This window comes from Molothrus ater, chromosome 3, assembly GCF_012460135.2.
Source record: "Molothrus ater isolate BHLD 08-10-18 breed brown headed cowbird chromosome 3, BPBGC_Mater_1.1, whole genome shotgun sequence".
NCBI classification, from domain to species: Eukaryota; Metazoa; Chordata; class Aves; order Passeriformes; family Icteridae; genus Molothrus; species Molothrus ater.
The window spans coordinates 36,421,578-36,439,046 of record NC_050480.2 but is presented as its reverse complement, the minus strand read 5'-3'; the positions used below and the strand labels follow the sequence as shown (position 1 = coordinate 36,439,046).

The 17,469-nt window shown below is 49.6% G+C and overlaps 1 protein-coding gene across 1 annotated transcript; it reads right to left on the bottom strand.

Annotated features, from left to right (window-relative positions):
* Window positions 1-481: 481 nt before the first annotated feature.
* ABCC10 (ATP binding cassette subfamily C member 10) lies at window positions 482-17,435 on the bottom strand. The gene is made up of 22 exons (XM_036380750.2): window positions 17,288-17,435; window positions 16,514-16,710; window positions 14,231-15,599; window positions 12,743-12,970; window positions 12,388-12,544; window positions 11,555-11,694; window positions 11,023-11,102; window positions 10,713-10,884; window positions 9,620-9,718; window positions 9,213-9,402; window positions 8,765-8,842; window positions 8,189-8,380; window positions 7,754-7,889; window positions 7,180-7,375; window positions 6,109-6,452; window positions 5,788-5,957; window positions 5,327-5,487; window positions 4,659-4,912; window positions 3,825-3,970; window positions 3,273-3,370; window positions 2,964-3,076; window positions 482-986 (listed from the first exon to the last, which is right to left on the bottom strand). Exons 2-22 carry the CDS (start codon window positions 16,672-16,674, stop codon window positions 851-853), a joined length of 4,620 nt encoding a protein of 1,539 aa, XP_036236643.1. The 5' UTR covers window positions 16,675-16,710; window positions 17,288-17,435; the 3' UTR covers window positions 482-850.
* Between the last annotated feature and the right edge of the window lie 34 nt (window positions 17,436-17,469).

Genomic DNA, 17,469 nt, shown 5'->3' with positions numbered 1-17,469 from the left:
TTCTCCATCTGCAGGGATGGGGATGGCTCCTACAGCTTCAGGGAAACGAATGGCACCTACCCTTGAACAGCATAGCAAAGGTGTGGGCTAGGCATTTCCTTAACAGTGTTGGGAAGAAGGAGTCCCAGGTGCCTATGGCAAAAGCAAGATCCTAAAACTGAAAGCAGCTGTGGGTTTTGTGCAGCGGGGAGCAGGGCAGGAGGGATAGAGAATTTCCCTTGAGGGAGTGGTCTTCAAATAAACTAGCCTTAGAAGCCTTTAATGCAATTGCATTCTAGCCCCTCCAGGGAAAGGCCTTCTCCACTGAAAACCAGAGGAAAAGTAGCAAGGTCCCTGGGTGCAACCTTCTGGGCTTGGAAAAGCCTTCTGGGAATAGCAGAGGTAGGTAGGGCTGTCTTCATGTAGAGAGGGCACCACTCTTGTATCTCATAAGGAAATAAGTGTCTGGTGAGGAAAAGGGCCAAGGACCTGAATCAACAGCTTCACAAGGATATTACCACTTTATTTTACATTGCATACATCAGACCAAGTCTCAAACTAGGAGTTACTGATTCTTCAGTGAGTAGAAAATCCCTCTGTGATCTCAAAGGGAAGCCTTGGAGGGGAGCAGGATCCCACCAACCAGGCTTGCATAACAGTGAACAGCAGGCCACATCTTCCCTATTAAAGGAAAGGCCACAGTGCCATGCTCCTGTCCCTGAGGACACACAACTGCTGCCTGCAGGCAGGAATAAGCCCCTCCCTCACCTCAGCAGCTCCTGGCCCTGCAGGGCCAGGGCTGGTGTCTGAGGTGTGAGGAATGCCAGGCACCCAGCTGGAAGGGCTGCCTGGGCTGAGCCCAGGAGGGAGATCATTGCTGCCTGCTGTGCAGGAGGTGCTGGAACAAGGAGCCATCTTTCTGGCTGAGGCGGGCGGGTGAATCCAGCTCTGCCACTCTCCCAGCCTGCATCACCAGCACACGGTCCGAGTCCAGGATGGTGTTCAGCCTGTGGACAACAAATGCCAGGACACACGTTGGTTGGATCTGAGGAGAAGCTCTGGATACTGCTTCCCCTGCTGTTAAGGGCAGCCCAAGACATGGCCAGCATCAGGAGCTGTGCAGGATCTCCCTCTGCGCTCAAGGCCACAGTGCAGTGCAGCTCCCCAGAGAGCCTCTGCTCACTGCTGAAGTGCAGCACCTCTTAGGAGAGCACAGTGATGCCTTCCAGCTGCTGGGCATGGCAGGGCACCAGGAGCACAGAGGGAAGTTCTGTGGGGGGAAGCTCAGGGCATGCCTGATTCTGGGGTTGCACAAAATGTCTCAATCCCCGCAGGGGTTAATGAGTTGCTTTATTTGCCCCAACATTTCCTCACCTGCCACCTCCCAAGGGCAGCAGAAATTGTGCATCAGCTGTTATTCCTCTGCAGTCTAGCACCTTTGCTTATACTACCACCACCACCAGATTTGTACTTGCCAGACAGCCAACCACAGGACCCACTGCACAGATATGTGCCTAGGTCTGCCCAGACTGCCAGCAGAGCAGCAACCTCTGGCTCTGGATAGGGAACACAGGACAGCAGGAATGTTTTTGCACAGTCGTGCATCATTCAGTGTGAAACAACAGCCCTGTGAAGCTGCAAATCACAAGGAAGACACTACACAGGATTTGAGCAGGTAAAAGGCATTATGGAGTTCACGACTCTGGTTACACCTTCATCTCCAAGAGAGTGCAGGCTGCAGTACTAGAAATTACTTGGAGGGGAAAGAGACAAGTCCAGAGTCACCTCCCATCCTGGATTTTACCCAAAGCTGAATGGCATGGAAAAACCATGGATACAAAACAACCCCATCATCACCTCTCTCTCCTTACTGCTCTCCCCCATTGCTCTTCATCCCAGTGGAAAAGGGGCTGGGGCCATCTTCAACTCAGTCTTGCTGCTTTGCCTTCTGCCACTCCTTCCTCTGCTGTTTCTCCTCTTTAATTACTCCCCCATCAAAGGTGGCCTCCCCACACCCAACCCAAACATACACCTCAGCCCACAGTGCCCTTGCACTTCTACTTTATTTATGCCTAACATCCCTAGAGTAGGAACCACATTCCCTTCACACCCCTCCTGCCTCCCTCCTACATAATGTATTTAACAAGACCCACTTGATTCACTTGCCAGGCCCAGCCCACCCTGCCTGTCATCCATCACTCCCACTCCTGTGCAGCAGGACACCAGCCTCTGCCATCTGCTCATTTGATTTTTATTTTTGTGGTAACCTCTGTGCTTTGAAAACACCCTCCATACAATTGCATAACCCTCCTCCAAACGCTCCTCCACTTGGCAAGAGTAAGAGCAGAGAACACCACCTAATGCTCATCCATCCCTTCTCTGCAGTATTCATGTTTTGCCCTCCTCCCTCTGGCTGCATCCATCCACTGATTCTACTCCTAATCTCTCTGATGGGAGGCAATCACTGTTGTCCTGTCCTGCCTGGGCAGTGTCTATCTCACTGGCATAAGGTGCAGGCTAGAACTAAAACTCAGAAGACAGAACCATCCAGGAGCTGGCTGCAGCCCTTTGCTGCTGGCTGTCCTGCACTGCCCTCTACTGAGCCAGGGACACCGGCTCCTCCCCTGTCTCCACATCGCCCCTTTCCATAGGATAGTTCTCCATTACTCCTCGCCCTCATGTGGCAGAACCACAAGGAACGATTCACCTGCCCTACCAGCAGGCAGTGCCCAGGAAGAGAAATCTGTGATATGATGCTTCATTTTGCCTTTTGCTGACACCAACTTCTGGGTACACATTTTCCTCTTTTCACATCCAGTTGTTCCAGCACCCAGCAGAAAAGGCAAAAGGCAAGATCAAGCTTTGGCACATAAAAAACTTTATCACAGAGACCTCCATGCTCAGCTTGAGGCCCAGGCATGGCATGTGAAGCCACCTCTCCCTGAGAGTGGCAGGATGATTTAGGCACCGAGGTTCTTCCATACCTGTGGGCAATTGTCAGAACAGTTTTGTCAGCGAAGCGCTGGCGGATGGTCTGCTGCAGCAGCTGGTCTGTCTTCTGATCCACGCTGGCTGTGGCCTCATCGATGCACAGCACCTGCCAGGGACACAGAGTGAAGGCAGCTCCCAGGCACCACAGCAGAGCCCCCCTCCCTGGCTAGAGATAGCCTGAGAAGTTAGCACGGGATATCTGTTCCCATTACACCTCCAACTCTGCCACTCTCCTCTGGTGTCCCCAGGCAGCCACCAGCAGGTCACCCTCCCCCTTGCTGCGACGGGGGCAGGGCACTCACCTTGGCCTGCGTCAGGAGGGCTCTGGCCAGACACACCAGCTGCCTCTGTCCCACAGACAGACTCCTTCCCCTCTCTCCCAGCTCGCTGTCCAGTCCACCTGCAGGGATCAAGATCAGCAGTCACCTGCATCACCTACACAGGGCCCCAGACAGCTCCACCAGTCCAAGGTTTTCCCAGTAACACACAAAATCCCAATTCTGCTCAGGCCCAGGCCTCAGGAACTGGAGCCTTTACACTTAGACATGAGCAACATCTGGCACAGTTCCCTTAGAACTAAGGCAGGGTTTATCTCTCAGCTGCTCCTCTAACACCCACTGAGGCCTGATTTCATCAGCAAACTTCTGCCACCCAATCCATCACCTGCCAGTCCATTTGCCTCCAAATGTCAGGTAATGCCACCAGGGTCCCACAGACCTGCTCCCACACTGGTTCTAACCTTGCCTAAACCCATTCCCTACTGCATCCACCTCAGCTCCCTGCCTGAGCTAAGCCCTTCCCTCCTCTTGCAGAGTCCGCACTCATCAGCTGCTTCTTGCTGGTTTCCATCTCACCCATCTGAGTAACAGCATCCCACAGGTGGCACTGCTCCAGCACCTCGCGGAGCTCAGCATCCGTCCGTTTTCCCTGGGGATCCAGGTTTTCTCTGATTGAGCCACTGAACAAAAACGGATCCTGAGGGATGATGGCCAGCCTAGATCTGCAAGCAAGCAAACAAAAGCTGAGGGCTCATGGGATAGGTTCTGCAGAAAAGCAAAGATCTGCTACTTCTTTTTTCATGGGGTGTCTTAGAGCAATGTTGTGATGGCCCCGACGAGGGGAGAGAATGATGTATCTGACTTTATTGATATTAGAAGGTTAATTTATTACTTTTTTATGCTATATTATTCTATACATCTAAAACTGAATCTGCCAAGCACTCAACTGCACACACTGTACTGAATCTCGTGACTGTCACCCGACAGTACCAACACACACACACACACACACACACTCTCGGCCCTGATAGCCCAAGGAAACAAAACACCATGACTTTGCATAAACAATCTTCATGTTGTATTCTACTTTTGCACAAACACAGGCACAGCAAATGAGATAAGAATTTTCTTGGGAAGAATTGTGCCTTGCTTTTCTCTGTGAAGAGAAATATGGCTACAATGTCTTAGTTTGCTATGAATCTTAGAGGCACAGAGACATGGGTCACATATTCAGCCTGGTTTCCTTAGCACAACCGTCGAGCAACAACAGAGAGACTCATAAAAAGCTGCCACAATCAGAGAAGAGGGGGCCACAACAGTGAGTCCTTTGCTCCTCACTCTTTACTTTGACATCCAGCCACTGACAGCTCTCAGCCACCATCAGCTACCCTTCACTCTGCTCAGCCATACCTCAGCTCCTCCAAGCCCACTAGCTGGCTGTCAACACCATCAAGGAGAATCTGGCCTGATTTCATCTCCACCATACGGAAAAGGGCCAAGAAAAGGGTGGATTTCCCAGAGCCTGTGCGACCCACAATGCCCAGCTTCTCTCCAGGGTAAATAGTGAAGCTCACGCCATCAAGTGCATTAGGCAAGCCTGGTCTGTATGCCAGGACCACCTGCTGGAACTCCACAAGCCCCTTGCTTGGCCAGTCAGCAGAAACCTAAGAGGGATACACAGGTAAGAAAGGGTGTGATAATGATTGATTGTCATCTTCAGCATCACCTCCCCACAGTCCAAGCCCCACCCTTCCCTTTAGATGGTTGCTTGGCTTCTGAGAAGAACCAACACACAGCCCAGTCCTACCTCCAGCCCACTCCTAGGCTTGTTCTTCCATCACAGCTTGTATCTAGCACTCGTTCTGCTTCCCTACTCCTTCCCATCACTCCCACCTTCACCAGTTCCTGCCAGAGATTCAGCCTCCCCAGGAAATACACTAGTAAAAGATGAGTGGTCAAGGTGGTTTCTGTGGTGACGGCCCTCCACCCATTCACTGGAACCCTGTGATCTCCCTGGGGGGCAAGTGCAGGGCAAAGAGCCAGAAGATGGGCTCCTGAGAACACATTTGAGCTTTTACCTGGACAAATTTATCCTGAGGCTCCATAGGGATGTCTGTGGTGTACTCCTCTGTCCGCTCCACACTCACCATCATCATTTCTGTGTGAGTGAAACTGTCAATGAGGCCTGAGAGCAGGTGTGTGACAGACAGGGCATATGAGAGTGCCAGGCCCACAAGTCCTGTGAGGACAAAAGCATAAGCAAGAATGTTAGTGGCAGGGGAGGAGCTGACACCTGGGCAGACAAAAAAAAAAAAAGGAAAAGTCACAACTCTGAAGTCTTAGGGTCACACTTGAGGTTGGGGACACACAGGAGCAGAGACAGGAATGGAAGCACAACACTGTGGGTGACTTGCTAGCAAGGAAGCAGGAGCTCTGGATCTTACCCCAGTGTAGGAAAATGTGTAGCTCTGGGCTGGGAGTGGAGGAACCCCTTGGGCACAGCCTAGGAGTGGACATAGATCAGTCCCTGGCAGCCTACCTGGATTTCCCAGCTGCTTCTGGTGCTGGATGATGGCAATCCCTGCTATAGCAGTAACCACAGCAACCCCAATCATCTGCAAGCGGATGTCCAGCCACTCCATCACTGTTTTGCTGGCAAAGAGACAGCGCTGGTTCTGCTCCAGATGCAGCTGATTCTCCAACTCAAACCTGTCAGGCACACAACAGAGGTTTGCATCACTCAAATTCATCTCCTGCTGCCCTGAACAAAGGGCATTTCGGCCATCCTATAACCAGCCCCACAAGAGGAAGGCCTTGGCTCTGAGCTCTGTCTCTCTGGGTGCTTGTGCTCCCTGCTCACCTCTTTGTTGCCCGCATGGCTCTGATGGTGCTCAGTCCCGAGAGGGTCTCTGAGAAGTGGGTGTAAATGGGAGACAGGGTGATGCTGTGCAGGCGCTTCAGCTCCCGCGATGTGAATCGGTAATAGCGCTGGATGAAGAAGTAGACTACAGCCAGAGGGAGCAAGACCAGACCAATCCAAGGGAGGCCATAGGTCATTATCACCAGCATGCCCAAGAGCCCATAGATGTTGGCTAGGAAGATGTTGAGGATGAATGGCAGGCTGTCATCCACACAGTACAGGTCTGAGGAGAAGCGGTTCAGGATGCGGCCTGTTGGTGTGCTGTCAAAGAAGGTGACTGTGGCCTGGCAGTAAGGGAATCAGACAGTAAGAGCCAGTCAGGTGCTGTGAGATCCAACCACAGAACAGTGTGCAGGAGAGCAGCACCAAGGGGAGCAGATAAGGCCACAAGGAGGTGGCCACCACAACCCACTTCCTTACCTCAGCCTCCAAAGCCAGCATCCACTGGCAGCCAAACAACTCACATACTGTTTGCATGGAAAAAGGAAGCACTCCTTCTGTATCGAATGGCTGACAGCTACTGAGAAAGCAGGCACTCAGACACCACGATGGCCCAACAGCAGCAAGGCAAATCTAGCCTCTAATCTGAACTTCCAATCTCCTAATCCTAACTCTAGCCTGAGGACCCAAGGAAGCCAAAAACATAAAGTTAACTGACATATGCCAACATCAGCCCCAGATCTTGCTTAATAACTCCTTCCAATCTCATCTAAACCTGAACTCACCATCCTGTAAAAGTTACTTGGACTTGACTGGCTATACATCTAAGGCTAATGAGTGAACAGATGCAGGTGGGAGCCATAAATCATCCTTCCATGGAATGAACAGGACACATTTTGAACCCCGCTCATTGGCCCCTTGTGCTGGCTGTGGTGCAGCCCTTTGGAATACAGTCCTACCAGCCAATACCAACAGAAACCTTAATCTATCTCCCACACCCGTACTCCCAGCTATGAGAAGAATGGCAGCTTGCAGGAGCCTCAGAGCTGCTCTGGACTTTGTGCCCATTACCTTTAGAACCCTTTGGAGCAGGCGGTCGTGAATGACAGAGGCAGCCCGGAGAGCACCATAAGCAAAGAGGAACGCCCGAATAATGGTGAACAGGGAATTGGCCCCTGCAATGCTCCCATAAACTATCAGGTAGAAATCCACATCCACTGAGCCATTGGGAGGGGCTGGGGTCTTGTCCAGATCTTGAATGGGGGAACTGGAAAAAAGGAGGAAGATTACGAATCTGCCAACATCCTCCTGACAGTAAACTTACAGACAGGGCACGAGAACCCAAAGAGCATACTCCAGGGGAAATCAGGATACTTTAGCCTGATACTCCTGTTACACACCTTTGGCATGTTGGGACAAATACTCTGATTACTATGCAGCTAGGGGTCTTCCATCAGCCCCAGACAGAAGCCTTTCTGGCACATTATCAGGTCAGGGATTTTGATTCTGTTTGTCAAGGCAGCCACACACATCCCCTGAGGTGAAGTAGTCAATTTATCTATCCCTGCTCTCCAGGATCTTCACCCAAAATGCACTTAAGGACATTTCCTGCTCCCTTTGGTACCTCTGGACCATATTTACTTACACAAGCCCAGCAGTGGAGAAGAGAAGCAGCTCTGGGGAAGGCAGGGAAGCTGAGCAGGCCATCACAGAGGTATTTGCTGTCTGGGATATGCTGGAGATCCAGTATGACAGCCACCAATCCGAGATATTTCTGGATGCTGCAGAGAAAGACAGACTATGTAAAGAGAAATTCTGCTTCTGAATCAGCAAATATGAAGCTGAAGGGGAAGCTGCTGGACAACTTTTGCATAGTCTCACTGCCCAGTACAGTCTTTGCCCTGTCAGTAGCAGAGCAGGAGCAAGTGAACAGCCTTGAGGGCAGCAGCAACACCGCTCTGCTACAGAGGTGAGTGTTCAAAGCCCTGGCATCTTTCCTTCTGGACTCCATGCAGCCAGGGAATGAGACAAGAGGAGAGGAGTGTCTAAAGAGAGATGTGCTGCTGGGTCACTGCCTCACCTTGCATCAGGAACAGTGAGAAGAGGATTGATATTGCTAAGCAGCTGCCCATTGCCATCCAATAGGCCTTGTACACCTGAAAAGCCACCGCCCCTTCTTTCTTCTCTTCCTCCTTGTGGATGAGATTATGGTTTTGGGTTGGTTCTTCTGCCTCTGTCTTTATGGCCTCTTCCTGTCCCTGATTATTAGGGGCTGTGGGTATAGATGCAAAAGTAAAGGTCAGTTCAGTGTTAAATTCTTCCTGCAGCTGTTCCTAAATGTGAACAGAGCAAGTCTAAACTATGAGGGACACTTTTTTTCCCCTCCTCTCTCCTCTTTCAAGACAGGTGCGCCAACCCTGGCAGTTCTTCATCCAAAACTGGACTACAAGTGGAACAAGAGGTTCAAATACTGCTCCAGACCAATACCCAATGATATGTGGGCCTTCTGTCCTTCTGTGTATACACCACCCACATATCAGCACTGCCACAGCAGAACAAGATGATGGGAGTTCTGCTCTAAAGCCATCAGGTACAGGTTCTGTCTGGAAGGTCAGCTGTGCTGCCCCAGCTACCCTTAAGCTCATTAGGAACAGACCTTTATCCTTATCCCCCTTGTCTGTATCCTTGAACTTGGGGAAGGCTTCAACAAGTGGCAGGATATCAGCTGGTGTGCCTGCAGAGAGAGACATGCAAATTCTTCAGCATCTGTGAGGAGCGGGTGACAACTTTCCACCCTCCCACAGCCTCTTGCTCTGAAATGACCCAGTTTTGTTCCCTCATAATATTCCCTATGTTGTACAGCAACTGTACCATTGAAGGCTCCGCTCCATTCAACCTGTTACTCTTTCTGCCTTATCAGCTCCCCACATCTAGGGCTGTCCTGTTTCATCCATACATCTGCACATCCTCTTGCGCCCCATCTTTGCATACATGCAGTGTTCTCAGTGTGCTCTTTTATCACTGGACTCCCCACTAGTCAATCCTAGTCCCCTCAAGCCATTCCAAGACACAGGCACAAGTGAATGCCTGAGAAGACAGTGTACCTGTCTTAACTATCCTGCCATTGTCCATCAGCAACAAGGCATCGGCCTTCTCCAAAAACTCTGTCCTGTGAGTGCAAAGGACCCTGGTCTTATGTTTGAGAACTCCGAAAATGCATTTCCACATAATATGTTTGGCTACATCTGCATCAACAGCAGCCAGAGGATCATCAAGGAGGTAAAGTTCTTTCTCCTGGGAGGGGAACAAAAGAAAAAAGGATACAGCTGCTGGCCCTGCTGGAGCAGGCAGTGCTGTACAGAAAAGTTCAAGCGTCTCTGTGTGGCAGCACCTTTAGGCTAGCACAATGTGCTTTAAAGACATGCTGCCAGAACTGTATAGCTGAGTGCTTCCAGACTCTTTATATTTGACTTGGCAAGATCTGCCACACAATAATGCCCTTGTTATTTACCTGGTAAACAGCTCTGGCAAGGGCTATTCGAGCCTTCTGTCCCCCACTGAGTGTCACACCATTTTCACCCACCTCTGTCTGGTCACCTGCTGGTAAAATCTGAAATATTCAAGAAAAAAATTTAGAAAGGGACAAGAAACTGCTGGGGACTCAAAACCAGGATACATGGGCCCTTTTCCAGTCTCTGGCAGTAATTTCTAAGGCTGACACCTTACCAACAATTAAACAATGCAACAATCTATGCACTGGTTCTACAGTGCATAAATAAACTGGCAAGGTTTATTTATGCAACACAAATCTCTTACACTCCAGAACAGGGTGGTCACATCTTAACTACCTATTGAGAGCAACTTCTGGTCCAAGGTAATTGTTCACAGTAATTTTCTGTGAGAACAAGGGCTGTGTCTGCAACAAAATTATGTCAGGGTCCTTACAAACAGCATTGCAGTAAAAACTACCAATTTTCAGTACCTGGAAATAAGTTTCCTCTCAGTTTGGTAGCATAGGTGTATTTTACAAAATCTCAAATAAAAATCATGCCTTTACAGAATATTCATAGCTCCAGCCAAAATAAACAGGAGCTGCTAAAGCTTGGTACTTCAGAAAATCAGAAATTAGCTTATAAACTGGGAGAAGGCTAGATTCCTATATATACCATATGTACAGCCAGGTTTACTGGCTAATACAGTCATAAACCTCAAATTTAGAATATATGTCAAGAGCACTGACTTAGCCCTTCAAAACCCCAAAGAAGTTGCTTCTGATCCTCCCCCCAAAAAAGCATCAGCTGCTGATAGGTTCTGCCTGAAAAACACAACAGTCATCAGCTCTGCAAGAACAACTCCTTTCCCCAGCATGAAAAGCTTTTGGCTCAGCAGCAGAAGAAACCACCCAAAGTGCTACAAGACTGACTTCACACCTTAAAGAAGTATGGGCACACTAGGAATGGTGTGGGCTTGGTAATCAGAGCAACACTGTGTGATGGGACATTGGAGCAGCAGTCTGAAACAATAAACACTGATCCCATGAGGCTCAGGATGGATGTAAAAGCCTGCCAAGAAGGCCCAGGCAGGTTTCCAGCCTAGGCACTCACATTTAGGTCCTCAGAGAGGGCACAGGCCTCCAGCACCTCCTCGAACAGCCTGGCATCATATTCCCGCCCAAAAAGGATGTTTTTGCGCACAGTGGTAAACTGTATCCAAGGCTCCTGTGTGGCCAGACCAAATCCTTGCTCCAGGTCACAAACATACACTCGTCCACCTTGTCTGCAAGCACAACAGAAGTGGGCACAAAGGGCAACAAAGAAAAACAGCTGGCAGATCCAAATTACCCACAAGTCGGGATAGCACTGGACAATTCCCACACGGAGGGACCAGGCAGGGAAAACTCTTTAGGCTACTTACTTAATGAGCTCTCCAGTGATGGCTGCAAGCAGAGAGCTTTTGCCAGAGCCAACCTTCCCAACAACACCCAGGAGCATTCCCTGCAAAGGGAAAGGAAAAGAAGCAACCTGATGTGCTAATGCAGGGTAGCTTGTCCAGATTTCTTGAGCCACACGTAGGCTGTAAGGAAGCTGACTGCTAGGACCATCTCATGTTCAGCAGTGCAGCTGGGTACAGTTGTCAGACTCCTGATATGACAGGACACAGATTTGCAAGGAGTGTTAACTCTAGAGCCCTGCTCTGTTCCCTGTCCAGTTGTCTCCAGCAGCAATAGTAGAAAGCAGAGAGAACTAGTTAATCTCCTGTCTGTAAGGCATGGATGCTCTCTAGTGCCTTTCAGCCTTTCAGTGTCCTGTGCCGCTTGACCTAGAGAAGATTTTGATGCACAGCTCCTAGACTGAGGAAAACATGCCATCTCTGCTCCATTATTTCTAGTTTCCAGTATTTTTTCTCGAATGCATTTTTCTCTATTACCTCCCATGTCCTTGCTCACCTTTCTCACTGACAGGTTCTCGATGTGCAGTTGCAGAGTGCCTGTGGATGAGGGCTGCCTGGTGCTCTCCTCCTCAGCTGGCACCCATGAGAAGTCTGCACATTGCATCTCCATGGCAGTAGCAGGATCTGAAGGGCTATCTACAAGTGAAAACCCGAACAGCAAAGCATTGCTATGAGAATACCAGAAAATTAAAGGCACCTGGCATCACAAATATCATCAGCTTTGTTCCCAAATGCAGAGACCATGGATGAGGCACTGCATGATGCCCCTAACCCAACAACAGAATGAGACTCTTGCCTACTGACTTGTCCTTAAACTTATACATCCCTTCTTCCAACCCTTCTGTCTCCAGCTCACACCAGACACATGTGGCTGTCAGGGAGACACTGTAATGACATAACCTGGTTTTATTATTGCTGAAGGTAAAAGAATGGCAGGGAGCTGGCCAAAGGCAATGAAAGAAGGAAAGGGAGCTAATATGGCTTAGGAGAGGGGCAGCCACTCAAGCCTTTCTGCCATGTGAAGCCATATTTGTTGGTGGCTTCAGTGTCAGAAGAGCTTTGGTCAGAGGACAGAGCTGCTTGTTCTACTTGGACATTAATGGCTCTGTTGGGACAAGCAGTGGCTTATGGTTGGTAAAGTGGAATGTTATAGCCTTATCTCCTGCTTTCCACAGAAATTAAGAGAAATGTATCCACTCTGCCTCTACCCAACTGAACATCCTGAATCACAGGGTGACAGCCAGCTGCCCTCCAGCACTGCCCCTGGGCCTTGCACCTCAGCTCTCTGCTCTGAATGTCTGCTGATAGCTCAGATTCCTTAACCATTACCTAGGGCATAATAAGCTTCCAGGTCCTGGTCCATGAGTTCAAAGAATTGCTGGATTCGATCCAGGGAAACTTTGGCCTCCAAGATCCCATTCAGCACCCATGGGAAGCTGTTAAGGGGTAGAATAAGCATCCCAACAAGGGCCAATGCTGTGAACACCTGCATGGGTAAGCAAACAGCCATGAGCTCGAGCTAGCACCTCCCCTGTATCCTCCAAACAGCTTCACCAGCGAGAGCCTGAAGAGCTGTGGAGAGACATGGGCTGGGTTTATTTCCCAGAGAAGATGCCTCAGCATTGCAGTTCCAGCATAGACTGTGTTCTGCACAAGTTTGGAGCTCTCCCTCCTACCTACTCACCTTTGTGGCAGTGAGCTGGTGACCCAACAGGACATAGGTGACAAAGATGGCAATGGAGATAACAACAGGGAGTGCTGCCCACATGTACACACACAAAGCATCCAGGTAACTGATGGCCCGCAGCTTCTGCAGCTCTTTAGCCCGGCAGGATTTTATCCTGGTGCTGAAGTGCTGCTCCCAGGCGTAAAACTTGATCACCCGAATGCCACACAGGAACTCTGTCATTAGCTGCAGGCAACAAGAAAAGAACATCAGGCAAACAGTGCCCAGCCAACCTGGGCTGTGCCTGGGTGTGCAGCTGTCTCCTGCTAAGGGTCAAGCTAGAGATGTCAGGAACCATCTATTGCTAACAAAGGCATAAACCTAAGTGACAACTATTGGAAACTTTGTGCTCATCCATCCCACCAGCTTCTTCATCCACCCATGCTGTGCACAACCAAGAAAAAGGCAAAATATTGCACTACTTTCCAAGTGAAAGATAAACAACACAGGTGAAGGGATGTGTGGAATTGCTAGCTCCAGCCTGGATACTATTCACTTGTGCTGACTTGACAGTGCCTTGAGATAACATCTGACTCTCGGGACTGGTCCTGCCCTGACACAGCTGGTCTGTATCCAGAGCCTGGCTGGCTCATTTCCAGAACTCTGGTGTCCCTGCAGGATGCAGTCCTCTCATTTCTGTTCTCAGGTCAGCATATGTAGAGCAAGCTGACTGTGTCTCTGCCCAACATTAAAGAAGACTAACAAGAGACTTTATTCAGCAAACCAGTCTTACAACAGTTGGAGAAAGTTCAGCATCATCAGATACAACTCCAGTAGATGCACCTACTGTTGGGAAAATATGTATTTTCAAAGCTGCCAACAGTTCTGGCAGGGAGTTGACATAAGTTTCATGCTTCAAAGCATGAGTGAAACTGCTGTCCCCTCAAATTAGAGATACAATGCTAAAAGGTGGGAATCAAATGTGGAGAGGAGAGATGGCACTGCAAATAGGAGAAAAGCAGTGGAAAAGATGACTGAGAGTGCCAAGCCTTGAGCCATATAAAATTACATCCATGATCATTGCCCTTCTCCAGACTGAAAGCCACTTCATCACTGATGGCATCACTGGAGCAATAGGATGGATGCAAACCTAGAGGAAGTCATTGGGAGTCTGACCTTTACTACACAGAGAAAAGAAACTTGCAAGGGAACCTAAATTAGCCCAGGGGACAAGACAAGCATTAAAGGTTCATGATCTTATGGGAGGTGAAACTACATCACCCTGAAACACTTTTGACCAAAGTGTGTGTGTGTGTGTGTGTGTGTGTGTGTGTGTGTGTATGTGTGTATGTGTGTGTCTGTGTGTGTGCCCCTTCTGGCATTTTTCTCAACAGCTGTGATTCAATTAATCTGCTTTGGACCATGACTAAGTGGCAAGAAGCCAATGTTCTGGGACAAACAGGGAGAAATTACAAACTCAGAGAGACACCCCTGCCCCTCACCCACCTTGACTCGTGTATCCTTGTGTTTCAGCATCTCCTCGTTGTTCACCATGATGCGGTTAGCTATGATCTTGTTGATGGGCACTAGCAGCAGTGCCAGGGCCATGCCTCCCAGGAAGGCTATCCCCACTTGCTGGTACAGGAGGTAGAGGGTAATGGCAAGCTGGACAGGCAGGCTCCACAACTCATGGAAGCTGTAGCAGAAGTTGACCAACCTATCGGTGTCCGTGCTCATGAAGTTGACAATTTCCCCCACAGTGAAGCGGGCAAGGCTGGTGCTGCTGACGCGCAGAGCCTTGCGGTAGATGGCGGAGATGACGGCAGCCCGCACCATCAGAGCCACCTTGTTCATCTCATACCTGAACTGGCTCCGCAGGAGAGCGCCCAGGAAGGAGCCAGCAAAGAGCCCAAGGGCATACAGAATCCCATGGCTCAAGGGCTCCTGCCGTGACTCCATGAAGTTCACCAGCAAGTTCAGCAGCAGAGGACCTGAAAAATCCAGCAGACTGTCAGCTAGCTTGAGAAGTCCAAGGGTGTAGAAACGAAACCCAAAGGCCGCGTGAAGGACTGACAGGAGGCGCACAGCTTTCTGGGCATGGTGTGGACTGTCTGGAGCACCACTGCTCCCATCACCTCCAGCAATGATTGGGCTGGTAAGAGACTCTGTCTCCTCCTCTGCTTGCTGAAAAGCTGCCTTCTTCTGCCAGCAAGAGTAGAACCGGTCGCAGACCCTGGCAGCCTGGAGCTGGTGAGGAAGCACATAGACGTCCTGTGGCTGGTTCAGCTTCTGCTGGTAGCCACGCTTCATAAGGGGGTTCATCCAGGTGTAAAAGAAGCGGGAGAGCCAGCTCTCACCATCCTCTGCCACTCTCTGCTGGTCAGGCACTGGGATCCCTGGCTCTGAGACGGGCTGGTCCTCTTGCCAGGAACGATTGATGGAGAGGAAGTCTTGCCTGGCAGCAGTGGGGAAGAGGTAGCTGACCACATAGGCAAGCAGAGAGGCCAGCTGCAGACACAGAATGGTGAACCTGGCGGAGGCACCGGGGTGGGCAGGGGACCAAGCTGTCCCCCTCTGGCAGTACCACAGCAGGGTGATGATGGAGGAAGGTAGGGGTAAGAGAGTGAGGAGAACCAGGGCTGCAGGGCCCCTGGTAAAGCCGTGAATGGATCTGTGGAGCATGAGAAGAGCGAAGCCGTGCACCAGCCATGCCAGGGCAGCGGTGCCATTGGCCAGCACTTCCAGGTACACGGGGCCCAGCTCCTGCTGGGAAATGGTGGCTGGGATGGTGTCAGCAAGGAACAAGCCAGCAAGTATGAAGGAGGTAGCGATTCTCCACCCCCAGCTTGGCCTGCAAGGCACACCAGAGCCAGACCTTGAGGAGGAAAGAGCAGTGAAATAAATTACAGTTGGAATTCCTCTACCTCTCCGTCAGTACTGTCCTTTCTTTCTCTCCTCTTCCCCATGTTTATACATCCACTCCTACTTAACCTTCTGGATACACCTCCCTAGATCTGTAACTTTTTCTGACTGTAAGCATTGCTAAACTACATCAGGTCAATATAGCCCACTCTTTGGTCAACACCAGAGATTTAGATGCTACCAAAGAAAAGCATTTCTTTACAGACATTTGTTTGCAAACTATGATATTTTGTGGTCAGGTCAGACTCCAATCCTTGAGGATTAATGCAAGAAAAAGTATATTTAACCTCTTTAACACAAATTTTGGATGATGAAATTCCCTGCATCACATCCTTGATTTCTTTGTCAGATATTTTTTCTAGAAACATTATTTTCATCACTGTGAGTTTCAGTGATGCTGTGCTTGTAAGGTCTATAATCTATTGCCCATCAAAATACTTCATTATCACTGGATTCTTTGTGGCCTTTCAGTATCAGTGAATGTTGTCATGTTTAGGAATTTCAGAAGAGGGTAAACAGAAAAAAAATTCTGCATTTCTCCAAACTCTTATTGCCTTATATATATCTTCTATGCCACCTTGGATTTATATCCTCTACCAGAATACTCCCAGTTTCCCCAGTCCTCACTCACTGAAAAAGTTTCTAATTACTTTCTGTGATTTTATGCCTACAATCCTCTCTATTCTTTCTGCATTCCTTTCTGTACACTGAATTTAAATGGATGCTGACAAATATAATAGCATTATAATATTGTGTCCTTCCCTAATTACATATTCAGCACGTGATAGGGAGATACAATTTCCAGCCTTTCCACTCCACCTCCAGTCCTGCATAGCAATCAAGAGCCAGACGAGTCAGTTGTCATACCTCGGAGTGCCAAGGAAGCAGGCACTGACCACTGCAAGGATCACATGAGGAATCACGCTTAGTGTCAGCTGGTTAAAGCAATGGCCAACGCTGCCATGAACCCACAGAGGGAGTGGATCTTCTGGGCTGGTCCCACACAAGCTAGCCAGGATATTCTCCATCCTTTGCTGGTAATTCAGTCTGAGAGACAGGATGTCCTAGGGTAAAGAAAAAGCAGCATGAGGTAAAAAACATAAGAACTGCAGCCCCAGTCGAAGATGGAGTGACGAGTAATTAACAGAGCTAGAAGCAAGTTCCTGGATCATAGTCCAAGCCCGGCTATTGTTCACTCACTATCATATAATCTACTTAAGAAAATGATCAAGAGCCAGCTGAAAATAAATTATCTTGTTTATTCCCTTAAGTCACCCCAGGACTGCAATGCCCTGTGAGTTTGAAGCTTTCTTATTTTCAGGTTGATTTTTTTTTTCCCATGGCAAGTTTATCCTCTATAAGTAGGATAAGGAAGTATTTTCCCGTCTAAGGAAGTATTTTCCTGTCTATGGATTGGCATGAAAAATATTTTGAGCTGCTTAAACAATAACCTATTCATTGTATTTCCATGTTCACAACACTTCCCACCAAGGTACTCCTTGAGGCAGCGTGTAACATTAAACATCCCCCAAACGGCAAGGGAGGATGCTGGTGCCCATCCTGAAGCAGGCGGTACCCGTAAGCTACACCCGACTGGCTCGCCAGCCCTCTCTGTGTGCCGCCCCGCGGACTGAAGCACACCTGGCAAGGCCTCGGCTTTACAGGGATTTCTGCTCACACCAGCCCGTCCCATCTCCAGCCCGGGGCCGGCCGAGCGCCACGGGCCGGGCGCTGCACCGAGCTGGGCGCAGCGGGGGCACTGCAGCACCCGGGCACGGCAGCACTCCGGCACAGCGGGGGCACAGCGGGGGCGCAGCGGGAGC